The 19,422-nt window shown below is 60.2% G+C and overlaps 1 protein-coding gene across 12 annotated transcripts in view; it reads left to right on the top strand.

Moving 5' to 3' along the window:
• The first annotated feature begins 243 nt into the window (after positions 1 to 243).
• Positions 244 to 19,422, top strand: part of NBEAL2 (neurobeachin like 2) — a 34,394-nt gene continuing 15,215 nt past the window's right edge. For 3 of the 12 annotated variants that reach the window (XM_064274643.1, XM_064274649.1, XM_064274653.1), the window contains exons 1-23: positions 244 to 369; positions 8,947 to 9,035; positions 9,112 to 9,240; positions 9,346 to 9,427; positions 9,520 to 9,644; positions 9,847 to 9,929; positions 11,618 to 11,703; positions 11,805 to 12,087; positions 12,250 to 12,356; positions 12,918 to 12,998; positions 14,401 to 14,484; positions 14,909 to 15,007; positions 15,500 to 16,101; positions 16,176 to 16,308; positions 16,402 to 16,521; positions 16,739 to 17,060; positions 17,280 to 17,362; positions 17,452 to 17,544; positions 17,740 to 17,914; positions 18,054 to 18,187; positions 18,606 to 18,765; positions 18,963 to 19,065; positions 19,235 to 19,388. In XM_064274643.1, coding sequence (XP_064130713.1) covers positions 319 to 369; positions 8,947 to 9,035; positions 9,112 to 9,240; positions 9,346 to 9,427; positions 9,520 to 9,644; positions 9,847 to 9,929; positions 11,618 to 11,703; positions 11,805 to 12,087; positions 12,250 to 12,356; positions 12,918 to 12,998; positions 14,401 to 14,484; positions 14,909 to 15,007; positions 15,500 to 16,101; positions 16,176 to 16,308; positions 16,402 to 16,521; positions 16,739 to 17,060; positions 17,280 to 17,362; positions 17,452 to 17,544; positions 17,740 to 17,914; positions 18,054 to 18,187; positions 18,606 to 18,765; positions 18,963 to 19,065; positions 19,235 to 19,388 — 3,378 coding nt within the window. In that variant the 5' untranslated portion in view covers positions 244 to 318. The other 9 variants (XM_064274647.1, XM_064274648.1, XM_064274641.1 and 6 more) reach the window with 9 other exon arrangements.

Below are 19,422 nucleotides of genomic sequence, written 5' to 3'. Positions count from 1 at the left end.
CGGGGCGCCCTCCGGAGTCTCCCTGACCTCAGGCTCCTCCTCCCAATGGACTCCCCGCCCTTCGCACTGTCCCGGGAGAGGCGGGGCGGCGGCGGCCGCTGCCGCGAAGTGCAGGAAGCCGGGCAGCGGCTGGCGGGGAGGAGAAGGAGGAGCAAGCCCGGAGGGGGTCGAGCCGCGGACTTCCCCCAGTAGTACCGCGCCGCTCCGCCCCGGAGTGACGCCCTCCGCCCATGGGCCTGGCCCCGGGCAGCCGGCGGGCGGCGCGGAGGAGGCGGTGGCGGCAGGTGGCGCAAAGCTACGCCAGAGACGGGCCGGGCCATGGCCGCCTCGGAGCGGCTCTACGAGTTGTGGCTGCTCTACTACGCGCAGGTGAGCCCGCCCCGCCCCGCGCCCGCTGTGTCCCCAGCTCCGCGCGACCCACACCTGCTACACCTGCGCCCCGCGCTATTGGGGCTGCTTATGTGAGCGCGCGCGCCAAGCATACTATGGCACCGCACACACGTGTGCGCCCCCGGTCCGCCGGGTGCCTCTGACACTTAAACCTGGGGAACGACCCTCAGGCGAAAGCAGCGCCGCTTGAGTCGTGCCCGAGGAAAGGGCCCTGGGACTGGACGGCCGGACCCTCCCCCTTTTACAGATGGGGAAACAGTACAGGAGAGAACGAGATTTGCCGGGTCAGGAGAGGGAGGAAGGTGACAATTTGCATTTGGTCTGTCCCTCCTGTGGGCGCGACCCCGCAGGGTGGTCGTGGGGAACAAGTCTGAGAGGGGCTGGAGGTCCGGGCAGGCAGTGAGGAGGGGGGATTCCACCACAGGTCCGGCTTGAGTCACCCCGACCCTCCACCTGCGCGAATGAGTTGTGATAAGGGTGGCCCCACCCACCCTCATGCTCTGGGTGGACCCGGGGCCCCTCCAGGAGCCAGAAGAAAAGGTTTTGCCTTAGATGCTGAGGGTGGGGGCTTGGGAGTGAGTCCAGGAGTGATGTCTGAGAGGTAGGAGGGAGGCCCATTCCTCCTGAGCTCCCCACCCCTATTTCAGAGACTACCTCCAGTAGCTTCAGAAGGTGAGGGGGAGTGACTCTGCCTCTTGGTCCCCACAGGACTGAGAACTTGGTGTCCCCAAACTCTGTGTCTCACACACACGGACCCCCCCCCTTCTCCACCCACAGGAAGAAGGGATTCCAGGGTCATGCCCCACCCCCCAGCTTCACCCAGCACCACCCTCCTTCTCTGCACCTGCCTGGCATCATGCTCCTGGCTCAGGTGTGCCCTGGGCACAATAGACCATTGTGTGTCCCTCATCTGCTTGTCATTGGAGGGAAGTTCATGCTCAGACCAGCTGGCCCTTCATGAAGAAGCCAACTATCGGTCCCCCAGGGCTGCTGGCTGGGTCTGGGGACCTGGAGTCCAGTCCAGGCCACAGGGGTCACAGGCTCTTTAGTCTGCTCAGATTGTGAGAGTCCCGGTCTCTGGCAGGAGGCAGTGCATAGAGTAGAGTCCTCTTCAGTGTGACCCAGCACAAGCTCTTTGCGCCTCTGAGCCTCTACTTCCCTGTCTGTAAATTTGCCACAGCCTTGACCTCAGGGACAGCCTGGTCTTTGCAGAGGGATAGCCAGTGTGGCTGGTCCAGGCCAGGCCAGGCCAGAAAGCTCCCCTGGCCCCATTGGGCCCCCTCACCCCAGCCTGTCTCCAAGGGTTGGTCCTTGTAAAGAAGCAAAGTGTCCTGAAGGAAACCTGGCCAGCCCTCCTGCCTCGGATTGCCCCTGTGGCCATAGGCAGGTCCTTGGGTCTTGTTTCTTTACCTGGGACCAGGTGAAGGGATGTTGAGCCAGATGATGAGCCTGAGGAATGGATGTTAATGGTGTGTCTTCAGGCTGGGTGGCAGACTGCAGGGAGGGAGGGATGTCTTGGTACAGTCCCCTAGGACTGTACCTCCGGCATGATTGCCCACTGCTGCCCATTTTAGCTGAGCTCTGTCTCTGGTCAGCCCCTCTACCCCCTGAGGAGGTATTTAACACTGGTACCTGTGCTGGTCTCCCCCTCCCAGCTCCTCACCTCACGGGGCATAGTTGGGGCACAAACTGGCTGGTTGTGGCCTTGGAAGCCTGGGCAGGCAGGGGACAGCCTGGGCCCAGGCAAACAAATCCAGGATGTGAGTGCAAACCCGGGAGTTGGGTGGGGCCAGGCTGCCTGGGGAGAGGAAGCTCCAGCCAGCCTTCCAGCACTGCCTTCCTGCCCGCCTGGTCCCGCCTGGTCCTGCTCCCGGAACATCGTCCCCACCCCTCTATGCTGGGCTTCTTGGGAGGGGTGGCTCTGTGCAACCTTGAGCCCCCATAGGGACCCATTGGGGCGGAGGTGAGGTGAAGAGACAGAGTGCAAGGTAAGGGGGGTGGAACTGATAGAGGGTGTTAAGAGACCTGAGCAGGCCAAATGCCCAGCCAGGCAGCCAGAAGGCTCCCCCAACACCTGTACCCCTCCCTTCAGCCGTGAGAGCTGACATCAGCCAGCAAACCTGTTTCCCCAGTTGTTGGTCTGGGAGGGCGGGGACCCCAGGGAGTACTCCCCCCTTACTGCCCTTCCTCTTCCCTCATGGACCCTATGTTCAGACCCACCCACCTCCTACCTCTCCACCTCCTTCAGCCCTGCTCTGTTTGGGGTGGGGTAGGGGGGCACAGGAGAGGCAGGGGACTATGGGTGGCTACTAAGGGAGGGAGAAGGGAAGGGCTGGAGTGCCCCTGGACATCACTCTACTGGACTTCCTTGGGGTCCTGGTGGGGAAACGAAGGTAGGAACGTACCAAGGTGGTTGGATGAGTTTGGGCCAGAGTCAGGCAGAACTCCTGCTGAGCCTCCATCGTTGTGTACTCTCATCCAGGAAAGGCTTAGCCCTGTGGGCAGGCAGCTTTCGGCAGGTCTCCACCCTGGGACAGCAGGGCTGTTTCCTCAGCTTGGAGCTTTCTTTCTCCCATTCGAGGAGACCTTCCTTCCCTGTCTACCACACCAAGCTGGGTCCCAACTCCGGCACGCCCCCGTGTGAACCCTCCCTGTACTTGCCACTGCACTGTTTCAGGTACCTCTCGTTTAGTAGGTGCTTCTTGGGTATTGCTGAATGATGGGATTGAGGAGAGGGGCCCCAGGGCAGTGATCAGTCAGAGATGTGACCCAAAGGAGACTGTGGGAACAGGAACAGCAAGAGCATTGGGTTAGACCAGGGGCAAATTGTCAGGAGTTGGGGGGTGGGAGGGGGAAGGGGGAGAGGTAGCCAAGCCAAGGAGGCCTGGGAAATGGGTGGGGGCACCCAGAGAACCCTCAACTCACCAGGGCTTCCTCAGGGAGGGTGTGATGGGAGCAGGGCTTAGGAGGGGAGTGGGCAGATAAGGGGACAACAGCATCAGGCAGACTGGCAGTTGGGCAGCATGTGAAAGTTATACAAAATAGCATGCAAATGAGTGGCCCCTTTTTAGGCTAGAGCTGTGGTGTTGCTCAGCAGCCCCCCAGTGAAAAGGGGGCTGAAAGGCATTCAGTATCACAAAGTCAGGGCAGGACAAGCACTCAGGTTACAGCTGGGGAGCCCATGCTCTTCAAGGATGCCATTGAGGATTTGGTGGGTTCCAAGGAGGTCAGATCAGAGCTGGTATTGACCTTGCATCTGCCCACCCCACCCTAGTCCCTCCCCCCAACTGCTGAACTCTACTGTCTTATAGAAACCTTGGCCAGGCCCTCCGCCCCCTCTGGGACCTTAGCTGGGTCATGTTCCTTCCTGGTTCTGAATTTACCCTCTTGGAATGGGGATAAAGAAGGTGGAATAGCCTCCTGGGTGCTTGCCCCCTCAGAGGGGCAAGTCAAGGTTTCCAGCTCCTTGTCTTCATTACCGGAAACCCTGGTGGCGTAGTGGTTAAGAGCCACAGCCCCTAAACAAAAGGTCAGCAGTTCGAATCCACCAGGCACCCCTTGGAAACTGTATGGGGCAGTTCTACTCTGTCCTGTAGGGTCGCTATGAGTCAACAGCAACGGGTTTGGTTTTGTCTTCATTCCCAAGACAACTGAAGGGGGTAGGACCGAGGTGATGGGAAGATTAGCATAGAGCCCAGGATTGGGGCAGGGGTTGATAATCCCTGGAGTTGTTATGGCAACTGGGGGACTGATAGGGAAGTGTGGGGTACCCATGGAAACAGGTTGGTTACTATGGGGACCCTGGAAGGAAATCCTGGTTTCCATAGTAATTGAACAAGGGGAGGGTTAAGTCCTAGAGATTATTACGGTGACCAGGAGGTCCAACCCTTTCAAAACCCTCTCACCTGAGAGACTGACCTAGCCACCTGGGCACTCTGACCACTATCCTCAATTGTCTCTGCCCTGGCCCCATCTTCTTGCCTCATCCTTCAGCTGGCGTTCCTTCAAGTCTGACCTCCAGTCCTCCTGATGTAGCCAGAAGCCACCTTTGGTTTGTCATTGCCTTCCCCCTCTTGATGCTGAGTACGGAGGCCCCCAAGGCTGGGAGAGGCTATTCAGGACAGACCCCACACCACCCTGTCCCTTTTCTGCTTGCCTGGCCCTGGAGATGGGGCACTCACTACCACCTAGGCAGCTCTGACTGGGAAGAGTGACCTACCATTGAACTGCATCTACTGTCCCCGCCCGAGGGCCCACCAAAATATTCCACTTCCCCCACCTAGAACAGCCAGCTGAGAAATGCCCCAGGAGTGGCCTATGAGCCAAGGTCTGCCACTCACCTGTCATTCACAGAGGTGGGTGAGGAGGAGAATGCCAGGGGCTTGGGAAGGTGAGAACACCTGGATTTGGGGGTGGAACTCCCTCTCACCTTGCCCTTACCAAATGCTGGGTGAATGTAGCTCAACTTTTACCCATTAAGCGAAAGAAATAGTTTTAAAGAGGCAGCTGAGGAGGAAGGAAGCTCTCAAGTGTTAGAACCAGGACTGGACTCCAGAACCACTGATAACCCTCAACCACTAAGGGCCCCTGGGTGCCAGACAGGGGTGGGTGTTGGGAAAGGTGCTGGTCCTTGATGGGAGTATTTAGGCAGAGCAAACATGGAAAACAAAGCAGATGCAGGCTTGGGGGGCCATGGGGAGGCAGTGAGTAGTGCCCTTGGGCTGGGGTGGCCAATGGGTTTGGCAGGATGCCAAGGTTGGAGATGAGGTGGTGGCCACCCATGAAGGGCTTCAGATACTGGGGAAGGCTGTGAACTTGCTCTACAGATGGGAGCTTATGGTAGGGTAGGTGACTGGGTGGTGGGCAGTGATGGGGACTTGTCTCCTAGACACCCACTGTGTGCTAGGTGCTATTTAAGGACTTTTCATATGTTGCCCCATTGAGAGCTGTGGGTGAGATGGTGATGGGGTGGGGTGGGGGGTTTGAGGCAAGGCTTGGGCCTTGAGGTGAGGCACAGGGCAGTCCAGGGCTGACGTCAGGCTTGGGGTAGGATAAGCAGGGTCTGGGGACAGCATGGTGTCAGGGGCTTGGTCATAGGTGGTTGCAGCTCAGTAAAAAATGGCCTGTGGGCCCTTGTCTCCCTGGGAAACAGCTCCCCACACCCCCACCACAGCCACCTGTCCTCAGTTTTTCTGGGTTACCTCAGAATTTTGGGGAAGTGGCACTTCCATGCCAGGGATTGTTCAGGCCTAGCCTGCCCTTAGAAGCCCCGCCCCTCCTCCCCCCAGTGCTTTCTGAGTGCCCTCAGGGCTGGTTGGGTATGGATGTGGGATCCCTACAGGGATGACCATGAGACCCTTCCTCTCAGGGACATCAACAAGCCAACCCCACTTCCCATAGTCATCTCCACTGCCACTGGACAGCACTCCAAGCGCCCTGAGGAGGGCACAGCATGTATGGCTGCTCCTGACCTGCCCTCAGGGATGATGGCGTGGGGTTGGAACCCGGCCTAGTCAGGTTGGGGTGAAGGCTGGGCCAGCCCTGCCAATGGCAAGGGAGGGAGGAGCCAGCAGGAGTGGCACAGGGAGCCTGAGCACCACAGCCACCCCTTTCCTGCTCTGGACTCTGCACACAGCACTTTCATCATGCTTGAGGCCCCCTGCTCCTGCAGGGGCTCTGATACGCCTCAACACTGCAGCCTCAAGCCACCACATCCAGGTCAGAGCTGGGCTGAGGCCTCCAAGGGAAGAGAGGTGAGACCCACGGAGATGGGACAGCCAGCTACCCTCATCTCCCCCACCCCCCAGTGCTGTGCTTTACAGACCCCTCAGGCCTCCTCCAGAGCTCAGGACAGCGGCCTTGATTGCCCCACTCTTGAACCCAGCCCAACTCAAACCTGCTGGAAGTTTGTAGGACTGGACTGGCTGGGGGTGTGGCTCTAGGGAAGGAAAGTGGGAGTGTGCAGAGCCTAAGGGACCCGCCCAGGTCTAGGAGGGCTGGACCAAACGGCATGCCACAAGGAGTGTAGGGTGGGAGGTTCTTGCTCGAGTACTGAAAGCCCAAGCCACAGAAGGCACTGGGGATGGGGTGGGCAGAGGCCTGGACGGGAGGACCTAAATCAGAGAGGGAATGGGTGAAGAGGCTGGAAAAGCAGGCACTGGTTAGACTTGGGGCCTCAAATGCCACAATCAGCACCTGGGCCTTTATCCAGCAGGCAAAAATAACCTGTATTATGGGTGATTATGGGTGAGATATGATTGTGACTTGAGTGGGAATGGTTTTGGTGTAGACGAGAGGAGGATGGAGTTGGGAAATACTTGAAGGAAGACAGGGGTCTGTTGGGTCACTGAGGCAGGGGTCGGGTCGCATGGTCAGCTTGGACTAGCTGATCAGCAGCCATAAGTGGTGGTCCTGGCCTAAAACAAATGCCTGGTTTTCAGTAGCCTCAAAAGTGTAGCTGAAGCTGTGGTAGTGGATGAGCCATCCCCTCTGTGGCCTCAACTTCTCCCCTCTAATGGGAGGGGTTCAGAAGAAATGGTCCAGGAGTTCTGGCCAGCTCTGGCCTTTCAGGGTCTGAGCATTTTGGTTTCCTTGCTGGTTGGTGGGGAGGTGAGGTGCGCACAAGTGAGCAGGAAGGCTGGTAGCAGCAGAGGGTGGAGAGGTCAACAAAGGTGACAGGCATCCCAGTGGTGTAGACTGGCACATTGGTGGTCTCAGCTCCTCTCTGGGTTTCCTGGGCCTCAGATCTGTGCCAAAATGCACACGGAAGGAACCCAACCATGGGGAAGAGGACTGCTCTGCCCAGGTTTCTCATGGACCTGGCTCAAGTCTGCTGGAGTTCACCCCCTCCCCTGGGGCCCATTCAGACCTGGCCCTGTGGTCTGAACCCACAGGAGGCAAAAATTAGCTATTCAGCCAAAGGTAGTTGTGGACAGGGCTTCGAACTGGCTCATTCTGGTTCAAATTCCTGCTGAGGATTTGCATTTCTAACAAATTCCCAGGAAGTTATACATAAGAATCATTCAAGGACCCCGTTAAAATGTAGATTCTGATTCAGCATACCTGGCATGGAATTGCAAATTCTCAGCAGGGAACCTGTTAGAAATGCAAAGTTCTCAGCAAGGTTTCAAACCAGACCAAAGCCCTGGTTCTGGAGACCCTTGGGTATGAGTTCCTGGCACCTGTGGAAGAGCCTCACACCTGCTGGGTGCTGACTGTGGTGTGTTTCTTGCTCCTTCACCTTTCTCCAGCCTACACCCTGCCCAACTTCTCTGGCCCTGGCAAAGAAAGTTGCCCTCGGGTGGGGGCTCCAGATGGCGCCAGCAAGGTGTCTGGAGGGAATAAAGGAGGAGTTCATGTCTTTTTTTTTTTCATGTCCAGGCCATGACCCACCCCATACCCTGAGAAGGACTTAGATGTTTGGGCTGATGAGGGCCAAGCTAAGACTTACTCAGCTGTGTGTGCATCCCTGAGCAAAGAGACAGATGGACAGGGCCCCAGGTTGGAGAGTGGCAGGTGCCTGAATGAAGAGCACTATGTATGGCAGCAGGGGTCAGAACCCGTCCTTAGATAGGCCCCCACCCCTGGCCTCCAGGCCCTGCCCTCTAGCTTGCATGATTGGTGGTGGGTCTGCAAGCCCCGCCTTTCCATGCCCTAGCCCCGCCCCTCCAAGTCCAGGCCACACCCCCGGTGCCGCCTCCAGCAGCCTCCCTTGCTGAGCCCTGGGTGCCTCAGTAGCCCCCCCACATCCCTGCGGTCTGCCGGGAGGAAGCGGCCCCCCTCCCCCACCATGACTCTGCGCTTCCTGCTTGGGCCCGGGGCGGGAGGGGGCGGGAGGGGACGTTTCCCGTTTGCACCAAAGTTTCCCTGGCGGTGCCCAGACTCGGGCTCAGCCGCTGTCCCTCTTGCCCATGGAACCAGCTTTGGGGCCTGGGGTCCAGGTAACCCGCGAGGGTGGGCGGAGGTTCCTGGGGTGAGGCAGGACGCTCTGCCGGGATGCCAGGCCTGTAGGTGTATATGTGTGCATGGAGGGGTGTACGTGTGCATGGGTCTGCCTGTCCAGTGGTGCACATGCATGCTGGGATGCGCAGTCAAGGAAGGTTTCCTGGAGGCTGCCGCTGCTGAACAGGGAAAAGGTGCAGGCGAGGGCCAAGCCCAGGGCTTTGTGTGGGGAGTGGCTGGTGTGTGGGAGAACTAATTCAGCTCCAGCACCCTTGTAAGCCACAGCCACACCCCAGGCCGGTGCACACTCGGGCACCTCCCTGCCCATGTCAGGCCTGCCTGGATCCCCAAGGGTTAGGGAGGTGGGCATGGAGGCTGGGAGGAGAGATAGGGGGCCTGGAAGGAGTGGTCATTATGTCCCAAAATCCCCTGATGCTGACCTTCCAAGTTCCTGTCCTCTCCTCCCTCCTCCCTACCCACTCCTCACTTCCCCTCTCTCCCACCCCATACCCCAATCCCTAGCTGTCCCCTGTGCCCCCCTCCATTCACTCTCTGCTGTGTCATGTGCACCCCTTCTGCCCCTCACTGCTGTTGTCCTAACTCCTTTCCCTGCAGAAGGACCTAGGCTACCTGCAGCAGTGGCTGAAGGCCTTTGTGGGTGCCTTCGAGAAGAGCATCTCACTGTCCTCGCTGGAGCCGCGCAGGTGAGGCTGGAGCTACACAGAGGGCAGGAGCAGGGGGGTTGGGGGGTTCATGCCCCAGTGACCCTGCTCTCTGCAGGCCAGAGGAGGCAGGTGCTGAGGTACCACTACTGCCCTTGGACGCACTGCACGTGCTGGCCGAGCAGCTGGACCAGGGGGACCTGGAGCAGACCCTGCTGCTGCTCAAGCTCTTTATCATCCTCTGCAGGTGGGCCCCTGGCGTTCACTGGGGCAGGGGAGGGCGTGTGGAACCACCCAGAGGGAATGGGGGGTTGGCCCGGCACTGTGACCTCTCCCACCATCACTCTCCCAGGAACCTAGAAAATGTAGAAGCAGGCTGGGGCCAGGTGCTGGTGCCCAAGGTGCTGGCGCTGCTGACTGGGTTGGTGGCCGAGGTGAGAGGGCACCACCTTGGGGTAGGGAGGGCAGGTGGTAGCCACGGCCGGGCTAACTGCCCCTCCACCCTCTTTCCCACAACTGACCACAGTTGAAGGGATCAGCACCACGGCGGGAGGACCATGGGCCTTGTCTGGAGAGCGTGGCCCTGCATGCTCTGCTCCTCTGTGAGGGCCTCTTTGACCCCTACCAGACCTGGCGACGCCAGCATAGCGGGTGAGACCCAGACCACTGGCAGGGGACAGGGAGGAGGGTGGGGGGAACCTGGCTGTGCCAGAGGGGTGAGGGCAAAGGTGTAGAGGTGGGGTGGGCCTGTGTGCCAGCCTGTAAGGGGAGGAGGACAGAGAAGGGGTGAGCCTAGGCTAGTGGGTCATCAGTGCCTGGCCTCACCCCATCCCTGCCCATTCCCACTCCGCAGGGAAGTCATCAGCTCCAAGGAGAAGGGCAAATACAAGTTCCCTCCTGCTGTTCTGCCCAACGAATTCAGTGCCTTCTTCCGAGGTCAGGCCCCGCCCCTGGCCCCAGACCTGGGCCCCTTCCTGCAGTTCCCCAATCCCACACTTGCAGGACCTGACCCGGAGCATTGGTGGCTCCACACGGGGCTGGGAGAGCCACAGGGATTTGAGCAAGCTCCCTGAGGCCATGTTCAAGAGCAGAAGGAGGTTAAGGGCATGCTTAGGCAAAATGGATAATTCTTTCCTCGTTTGGTATGAGGACCTCCCATCACATGGGAGGTGGTACCCTCCCCACCCTTCTTGGGCAGCCTCAATTTCTTATCCCCTTTTCCTCCTATCCGGGTCCTTTCAGCTACTTGTGCCCCACCTTCATCTGAACCATCTTAAAACTCCCTCTGCCCTTGTTGCCTCCACCCAGTCTTCACCCTTCTTCAGGACAATGTCTATACTTGATGTCTCCACCTCCTGCCCCCTCACTCCCACTTGATCTCTGAGGAGCCCACCCCAGGACATCTCTGACCACCCATTCTCTGTGGTGACCCTCTTCTCCTAGGTCTCTGGGGGCATCTCCCCTCCTGGAACTGTCGTCCCCTCTCCAAACACTCAGTAGCGCCATGGGGTGGCACAGAGACACCGAGACACCTCATATCCCAATGGACCACTACTTTCTCACAGTCGTGCCTGCCCCTGTCTGAACAACATCCCACCCTGAGCCCACCTCAAGTCCTACCCCCACCTTTAGCTCCTGGCCTCCATTCTCCCCACTGCCTGGGTACTTTTCCAAAAACAAACTAGATTTTCTTACTCCCACTTTAAATCCCTTGTTGGTGGCTCATCACCCTCAGGATCAAATCCTTCTCCTCTCCACAGCCTTCCTTTCTAGTGCCACTTACTCTCTGCACCCCAGCCATGCTCCCATCCTCTCCTCTCATTCCTAGAAAGTAACAAGCTATCCCACTGCAGGGTCTTTGCCCAAACACTTCCTTCTCCTTTCACAGGCCTTATCTCAAAAGCCTTGTTCCCAAGGAGGCAGCCCCCCATCCCACGTGAATTGAGCCACCCCTGCTCCTGATTCCCCCGACAACCCCCATGTGACCCAGGGCTGGTCCCTTCTGTTCTCCGGGTTTCAGTCTGTGGCCTGACCTCCTGTCCAGCTTTGCTGGAGCCAGGCCAGGTGGCCCTCCCACATATGAATCTGTGAAAGCCCCTAGAAGTCCCCAGCAGGGGTGCAGGAGGGGGAGGGAGGCCATCTGCATAGTAGACACAGCAGGGTTCCCAGAGCAGGGGGGGAAAGAGGGGGCGGGTCCAACTCTCACAGGGGCAGAGGGAGCAGATTTACATCTGAGAAACTAATTCTGGGCCACCTTGGGGAAGCACAGGATGTCTCACCTTGGGCCCCCCTCCCACTCTGGGGCTTAAGGATCTGGGGAGCTGGCTAGGCCCTCAAGGCAAGACCACATTCCCCTGAAGCCCCCCAGAAAAGGGCCATGTCCCCCTCAGACTTGCCGGCATGGCACCGTGACTCCTTAGACCCCTACATGGTGGGACCATGAATGGCCCCTCAGAGACTTCCCAGGGCAGAACCAGGCCTCCCCCCTCAGACTGGGTCTCCCATCCCTATTACTTGTCTTGCCCCCCCACTCAGGGCACCCACTTCCTATGCAATCCCCTGAGTCCACACCCCAGCCACCTTGGTGACATTGTCCTTCCCTGCCCTGCCCTCCCCCGACCCAGAAAGCCTGCAGGATGCGGATCGCCTGCCTCCCATTCTGCTGCTGCGTCTTGTTCACCTCTTTGGTGCTGTCCTTGCAGGAGGGGAGGTAGGTTGGGATATAAGCCTGTGGAGTGGAGGGCGGGTGCCTCAGGTTCTCTTAGCTGGGTGAGCCCTGTGCCTACTGCCCTTCTCTGCTCACACTTGCAGGAAAATGGGCAGATGGCTGTGAGCACTGGCTCTGTGCAAGGCCTGCTGAGTGTGGTGCGGGGCTGGGGTGGTGAGCCTGCCCAGGACCCCCGCCTAGTGCCCCTGGTGCTGGAGGCACTGGTGGGTGCAGTACATGTCCTGCACACCAGCCGCGCACCTCCCCGTGGGCCAGAGCTCCGTGCCCTGCTCGAGGGCTACTTCCACATCCTTAATGCCGACTGGCCGACTAGTCCGAGCCCAGGGCCTGAAGAGACACTTGTCAGTCTGCGGGTCAGCATGCTTGGTGGGTATGAGCTTCTGGGCTTTTGAGGTGGGGGCACTGGGAGAAGAAGGCCCAAGCAAAGATGGAAAGGCTGGACTAGGCAGCCTGGGAAAAAAGGTTTAGAGCTGCCTGGAGGTGCAGGGAGAGGGATTGGGCAGGACCTGACCCTTGCCCTCTCCATAGATGCCATCCCCATGATGCTGGCATGCAAGGACCGGCCAGTACTGCAAGCCACCTTCCTCAGCAACAACTGCTTTGAACACCTCACTCGCCTCGTCCAGAACAGCAAGGTAGGTGGGACCCATGCTGGGGGTGGAGGGCATGGAGCCAGAGCCTGGGGAAGCACACCTGGGTACCCAGCTGAGTGTGCATGAGCTGGCCCCAGCTGGGGCTTTGTGACTGGTGAGATTATCTATAGTTCAGTGGGAGGGCTGGGGCGTAGATGAGGGCTTGTCCTCTAATGCTTCTGTAGGAGCTGGGCCTGGGGCTCAGGACGGCTCTGCACCCTATGGGACGGGGTGGTGTGGAAGGATAGGAGCTGCCCTGCCCTTGTTTCCCTTTCCCAGGCCTAAGTACAGGGCCAGGAGGAGGCCCCAGTTGCTTATGGATGCATTGCCCACTCCTGCCCACTCATCTGCCCCCTGACTCCACCCATTTGAGCAGGGCGTGGGTGGCTCAGCTCCCCTACTCTTCCCTAGTGCCTGGAGGGGCACCTGGCCTGGGACTCAGGGCTCACACTTCCATCTGGGGCACAGCCCTGGCGGCTGCCCCATCCTGCTCTAACCCCACCCCTCCCCTATCTCCCTCCTCTTCTCTCTCCTCTATCCCCTCTACCCTGTGCCCCCCGACAGCTGTATGTGCAGGCCCAGGTGCCCCCTGAGGGGGACAGTGACCTGGCTACCCGGTTACTGACCGAACCCGATGTCCAGAAGGTACCACCCAGGGGCTGGCCAGCTCAGGCACCCACCTCCCTGGGGCACCCACCCCCTGCGGCTCCTTGCTGAGCCTTCCTTGCACTACAGCAGGGGGTGAGCAGACGTGGGTACGGCCTGGTGTGGCCTAGCAATGGGGGTGGGTGCCTCATGCTCTCTCACCCTCCTTCCAAGTCCCCAAGGGCACGAGGTGGCCTGTGCCCTGCCTGATGCTCGTATTGGGAGCTGGGGTTTGGCTGCACCAGACTAGCAGGAACCTTCGAAACTTCCAGCCAGCTTTTCTCAGGTGGGAAAACTGAATCCCGAATACTCAGGAATTGGGGTGCAGTCTTCCACAGAGAAGGGGGTCTTTCTGTGGCTCCTTGCACCTTAAGTAGGTCACTGGGAGTCCCCGTCCTCTCAGATGTGCTCCCTCCTCACCTTGCATGGGGCTGTAGGAGGCTGCAGGACGACAGTGTGGGGGTCCCCCATGGGGCACCATCTCTCTGTGGTGGCTCAACTCCTGGGCCCTGACCTCCAGAGCCCTTGCCCTGGTCTTGTCTCCAGGAAAGCACCACGTGTCCCCTGCGCTTGACCATTTTCTGAGACCCTGCATGTCTTTTCTGTCGTGTTCAAAGAAGGCAGGGCAGGGGCAACACCGCTTTGCTCTTATGGATGAGGAAACTGAGGCCTGGAGGGAGGAAGAAGTTTACCTGAGGTCACTTGGGGAGTTGGGCCAAACTGGAACCAAAGTCTCCATGGGGCTAAAGCATGGCCCAGCATCTGCTGACAGACTCCCCAAGCCCTTGTGACCCCTCATCCTTCACAGTGGGGCAGTGAGCAGCCTGCCCTGCTGCCAGGCTCAGCCGGGGTGAGCTTCAGTGTGCCCGCCTGGATCTATGGGGCATGGGGCAGGGTAGACTCAAAGGTTTCGAAGGTTCTTCTGGTTCTAACATCCTGTGATTGGCTGTCTCTAAATCCCCTGACCCCTGTCAATCATCACGGGTGACGGGGCACTCGCTGGCCTGCCTGCACTGCACGTGTATATATGGCTTGGGGGGATGAGTGGGGACTGGGGCCCATAAGCCCACCAGGAAATGATGGGGTGGAGGGAGCTGCAGTGAGAGTGTTCTCTGTCCATCTGCCTTCCCCAGCCTTGGTTTCTTCTCTGGCCTTTTTGTTAGAGTGGGCCTTGTGGAGCTGTCCAAAGGGCCTCTGGCCCAGGATGAGGGTCATAGCAGCTGGGGTGAGGAGTAGAGGGCCTGGTGCCCAGACAGGGTTGCTGATCCACTCCTGCACCTCCAGGTCCCCTAGCTCAGCTGTCTGCCTGGGGCCTGCATTCCTGGCTATGTACCCCTTTTCCTGAAGGGAACTGCCAGCTGTCACAACCTGGCCTTTCCTAACTGCCCCTTTCTACCCCAAGGTCCTAGACCAGGACACAGATGCCATTGCAGTCCATGTCGTCCGGGTGCTGACTTGCATCATGAGCGGCTCCCCCTCGGCCAAGGTGACCGTACAGCAGTTTGGTTGTGGTAGGGGTGCGGGTGGAAGTGAAGCTGACCTCATGTTCCCAGAACTGACCTGGTCCTGGGCTATGAACCCTGCTCCCTGAAGCAGAGCAAGTGACCGTCCTACTACCCTCCAGGGGGCAGCTCAGCTCACTGAGCAGGCATGCTCACCGGTCAGTCATGGGAGTTGGGTAGCCTGGGTCAGGGCTAGGTTGAGGCAAGGATACTCATGGGCTGACCTCTGTCTGCAGTCTTCTGAGGTGGCCCCCACTAGCACTGAGACACAGAGGCAGAGCCAGGCAAGGGGTCTCTGAAAGACGAGGAGACCCTCTCCAGGGGTTTCACGTGGTGTGAGTTTGCCATAGGGCCTGCAGACAGTGATACCCACCTGACACTTACTGTGGCCCCCACAATCGTGCACAGGAGGTGTTTAAGGAGCGTATCGGTTACCCTCAGCTGCAGGAGATTCTGCAGAGCCACGGCGCCCCCACCCATCGGCTGCTGCAAGAGCTGCTCAACATGGTGAGGGCGGGGATGGGGGGTGAGGGCCCCCAGGGCAGCCAGTCTGGTTTCGGTAGGTGCCAGGGCCCCCACAGAAGGTGAGCTGTCCACCTGCAAGGGCCATGCTGACTGTGGCCAGTACACAGTGTGACCCGTGGCCCAGCCACACGTGTCAGCCTCACTGGGGTGAGGACTCTGGGCTGCATGGGGTCCTGGAAGCCGCTGCATCTTTACAAGCTCCAGGATCATCCTGGGGACATGCAGTTGGGATTAAGCTGAGGCTCGAGGCAGGGGAAGTCAACAGTGCTGAGGGACTGTGGCTAGTGATGGTCATCCGTGTGCCCCTCTTTCCTGAGGCTGAAGTACCACCTGTGAGTGGGGCGGGATGGGGTGATGCTTGTTGCTTTCTCCTGCTGTAGACAAGTAAACCGAGGCGGGAAGTCCCACTGTTGGCAGGGTGGCCTGTCCTGTGCCACAGTTGGCCAGGGACTGTCACAGTCTCTCCATCCACAGGCTGTGGAGGGTGACCACAGCACGTGTCCACCGCCACCAATCCGCAACGAGCAGCCGGTGCTGGTGCTGATGCGGTGGCTGCCGTCACTGCCTACGGCAGAGCTGCGGTTCTTCCTAGCACAGCACCTCTGGTGGCTCTGCGACAGCTGCCCTGCCAGCCGTGCCACCTGTGTGCAGGCTGGCCTGGTGGGCTGCCTGCTGGAGACTCTCAATACGGGGCGCACCCTGGGGGCCCGTTGCCAGGAGCAGCTGCTGGCACTGCTGCAAGCACTGGGCAGTGTGTCACTGAGGCCCTTGGAGCTGCGTCGTCTGCTACGGCCCCCACCGGGGCTGAACTCCGGGCCAGGCGGAGCTGAGGCTGAGAATGCCCGGCACGCGGGTGCCATCATCCGTGCATTGTCAGGCATGGCCCGGCACCAGGGTCCCGCCCGCGCCCTACGTTACTTTGACCTCACACCCAGCATGGCTGGCATCATGGTGCCCCCTGTGCAGCGCTGGCCTGGACCTGGCTTCACCTTCCACGCCTGGCTTTGTCTGCACCCTGCAGCTGTAGTGCCTGCCCCGGTCACCACCCGGCCACTTCAGCGAAAGCAGCTATACAGGTGGGTGATAGCCAGGACCCAGGGACATGGGAATAGGAGAGCGAGCAGGCGTAACTGGCATGGCCTGCCCCCAGCTTTTTCACCAGCAGCGGCTCAGGGTTTGAGGCCTTCTTCACGGCGGCTGGGACGCTGGTGGTAGCCGTGTGCACCCGGAAGGAGTACTTGACCATGAGCCTGCCCGAGGTGTCTTTCGCCGACTCAGCCTGGGTGAGCCCCTCTCCTGCTCATGAGGTGCAGGAGGCATGGGGGGGCGGGTGCTGAGCCCCACCCCACAGCCTGATGGCATGGCCTCTGTTCTAGCACTGTGTGGCCATCGTCCACGTGCCTGGGCGCCGGCCCTTCAGCCAGAACCTAGTCCATGTCTACAAAGATGGCCATCTGGTCAAGACAGCACCCCTTCGCTGCCCCTCCCTCAGTGAGGTGTGTCAGGCAGGGTTTGGGAGCCTGGGGGTTGGTAGGGAGACTTGGAGCAGAGTGGGCAGGGTGGGGCCTAGAGTCCCTGTGTGTCCTCCCCCGCAGAACTCAGACTTCACGGTCCAAGGTCTGTGTAGCTGTGGGGTCCCTGAGAGGGACTAGATGCAGGTGGAGCCCCAGGCTTTGCTGTGCCCTAACCACTTCCCTGCTCCCGGCTCTGCAGCCCTTCTCCTCCTGCTGTATCGGTTCTGCTGGACACCGCACCACGACCACCACCACGGGGCTGCCTGAGCCACCAGTCCCTGCTGCCTTGGCCCACGCTCACCCCTCACTCACCCGTTCCCAGTCAGTCCCGGCTTCCACAGGGCTGGGCTGGGGGTCCGGGCTGGTGGCCCCCCTGCAGGAGGGCAGCATCAGCTCCACCCTGGCAGGCACACAGGACACTCGGTGGGGAAGCCCCACGTCCCTAGAGGGCGAGCTGGGGGCTGTGGCCATCTTCCATGAAGCCCTGCAGGCAGCACCCCTGCGGGTCCTGTGCACCCTGGGTATGCAGCACCTTCCACCCTGCCTGCCCCAGCCCCTAATCCATTGTCCGCAAGACCCAGGTGGTTGGGACTTGTAAGGTGCCCAGACCAGGCACTAGGGTACCAGGGAGGGGAAGGCATCTCTAGAGGTCTGTCCTCTGGTCAGACAAAGAAGAGACAGGTTCTGGATGGGGTTTGGCCAGAGGCCCAGCCAGGTCTGAAGCCCCTGCCCACCCCCAGGGCCGAATGAGATGGCACCCTTCAAGCCCGAGGGTGAACTACACGAGCTTGCCACCAAACTGCTCCTCCATTACTCACCTGAGGTATGGGGGTGGGGGCGACTCCCGTACCCCATCTGCCTGCCCCCTCCTCCACTTGCCCCTGCTGATCTGCTCACCCCCCTTGCCCCTAGGCCTGCAAAAACAACATCTGCCTGGACCTGTCCCCTGGCCATGGGCTGGATGGTCGCCTGACAGGCCACAGGGTGGAGACCTGGGATGTAAAGGTGCCTGTGTGTGCATGTGTGTACAAGAGGCACATGTGTGTACGGGGCAGGCGGGGAGATGGGGCTGTGTCCTGGGAGGGCTCCCTGGATCTGGGTTCCCAGGCTAAAGGGTCTGAGGGGTGGAGCAGGGCCCAAGTGGAGTGCAACAGGAGCCTGGCTGGGCGCTGCCCTCTCACTACTGCCCCCTGCCCCCAGGACGTGGTAAACTGCGTGGGGGGCATGGGTGCCCTGCTGCCCTTGCTGGAGCGAGTGGCTGCGCAGCCTCAAGAGGCTGAGGCAGGCCCAGCTGAAACACATGACCTCGTGGGGCCCGAGCTGACCTCTGGCCACAGCACCCAGGGCCTGCTTCTCCCACTGGGCAGGTCCTCAGGTAAGTATCCTGGGCACCTAGACTGGGAAGGGGGCAGTCTCAGCATGATGGCAGGGAGGGGAGGACTGGTGTGCTTGAGGTCTCTGAGGCCACCATTAGGCCCTTGACAAACACCTGTCCCCGTCCTGGTGGCTGGCAGAGGAGCGGATGGAGAGGAACGCAGTGGCTGCCTTCCTGCTGATGCTGCGCAACTTCCTGCAGGGCCACACCGTGAACCAAGAGAGCCTGGTGCAGTGCCAGGGGCCTGCCATCATTGGGGCCCTCCTGCGCAAGGTGGGGCCTGGTGGGACAGGTGACGGGGGCTGCCCTGCCTGACCAAGGGGACTGGGTGGGTGACCAAGCAGGGTGAACCTGATGCCTTGTCTGTCAGGATGAAGTTCCCAGTAGAGGGAGTGTTCGAGCAGGGCCTTGAAAGGCGAGACAGGGCTTGCCTGAGAGGGTCTGGGGAGAGGGCATTCCCAGCAGAGGGAATGGCACAGAAAAAGCCCAGCCAGGTCAGGGCAGAGGACCAACACAGCAGGCTGAGGAGCTTGCACTTGGGAGGCAGCAGGGACCCACCAAGGGTTTGGAGCAGGGCAGCCGTGGTCATGTGTTTGCCTGTCTGCTTGTGCAGGGAAGGGTGGAAGCTGGGAGACCTAGATGGCATGCAGGTGAGGCGCTAACATCTCACCCCGCTCCATCTCTCACCCAGGTCCCAAGCTGGGCCATGGACATGAACGTGCTCATGTCCACCCAGCTGCTGATGGAGCAGGTGGCGGCCGAGGGCTGTGGGTCCCTCCTGTACCTGCTCTACCAGCATCTGCTCTTTAACTTTCACCTCTGGACCCTCAGTGACTTCGCTGTGCGCCTTGGTGGGTGAGGGCACATGGGTGGGGGATGGTTACAGGAGGGGTGGTGGGGGTTCTGAGAAGTTATAACCTTGCCCTGGGCCTCTGAGGAAACATGGCCCAGCCTTGGAAGGTCTGACAGGGGCATGGCCCTGTCCTGGGGGGCCTGAGGGAACCCAGCTCAGACTGTGGGCCTGAGTCCCCTGCTGATGTCCACTCAGGCCACATCCAGTACATGTCCAGCATAGTCCGTGAGCACAGACAAAAGCTGCGGAGGAAGTACGGGGTCCAGTTCATCCTCGACGCCCTGCGCACCCATTACAGGTGAGGCTGGTTGGGCAGGAGGGCCGTGGGGAGCTGACATAGTAGCCTCTGACCTTGGGGACAGGGCGCTTCTCCTCCTCAACTCACCTGCCCACTCTCCCTGTTCTCTCCCCTGTGCTCCTTCTGCTGTGCTGGACCTGGGTGGGTGTGCCTGCTGGGACCGGCCCAGCCCACAGCGGGAGCGCCCCCTTGTGGCTGACGACCTGCACACGGTGCAGACCTCACTCCTGGGCCTGGCTCGGGAGTTCCTGGTGCGGAGCTTCTCCGCTGATGACATGCAGGTCGTGCTGAGCTTTCTGGCTGCCGTGGGTGATGATGGCCTGGTAGGCTGAAGGTTGGGAGAGGGTGAGGGTGAGA

This window comes from Loxodonta africana, chromosome 22 (assembly GCF_030014295.1).
Source record: "Loxodonta africana isolate mLoxAfr1 chromosome 22, mLoxAfr1.hap2, whole genome shotgun sequence".
NCBI lineage: Eukaryota > Metazoa > Chordata > Mammalia > Proboscidea > Elephantidae > Loxodonta > Loxodonta africana.
This window is presented reverse-complemented; position numbering and strand designations above follow the sequence as displayed.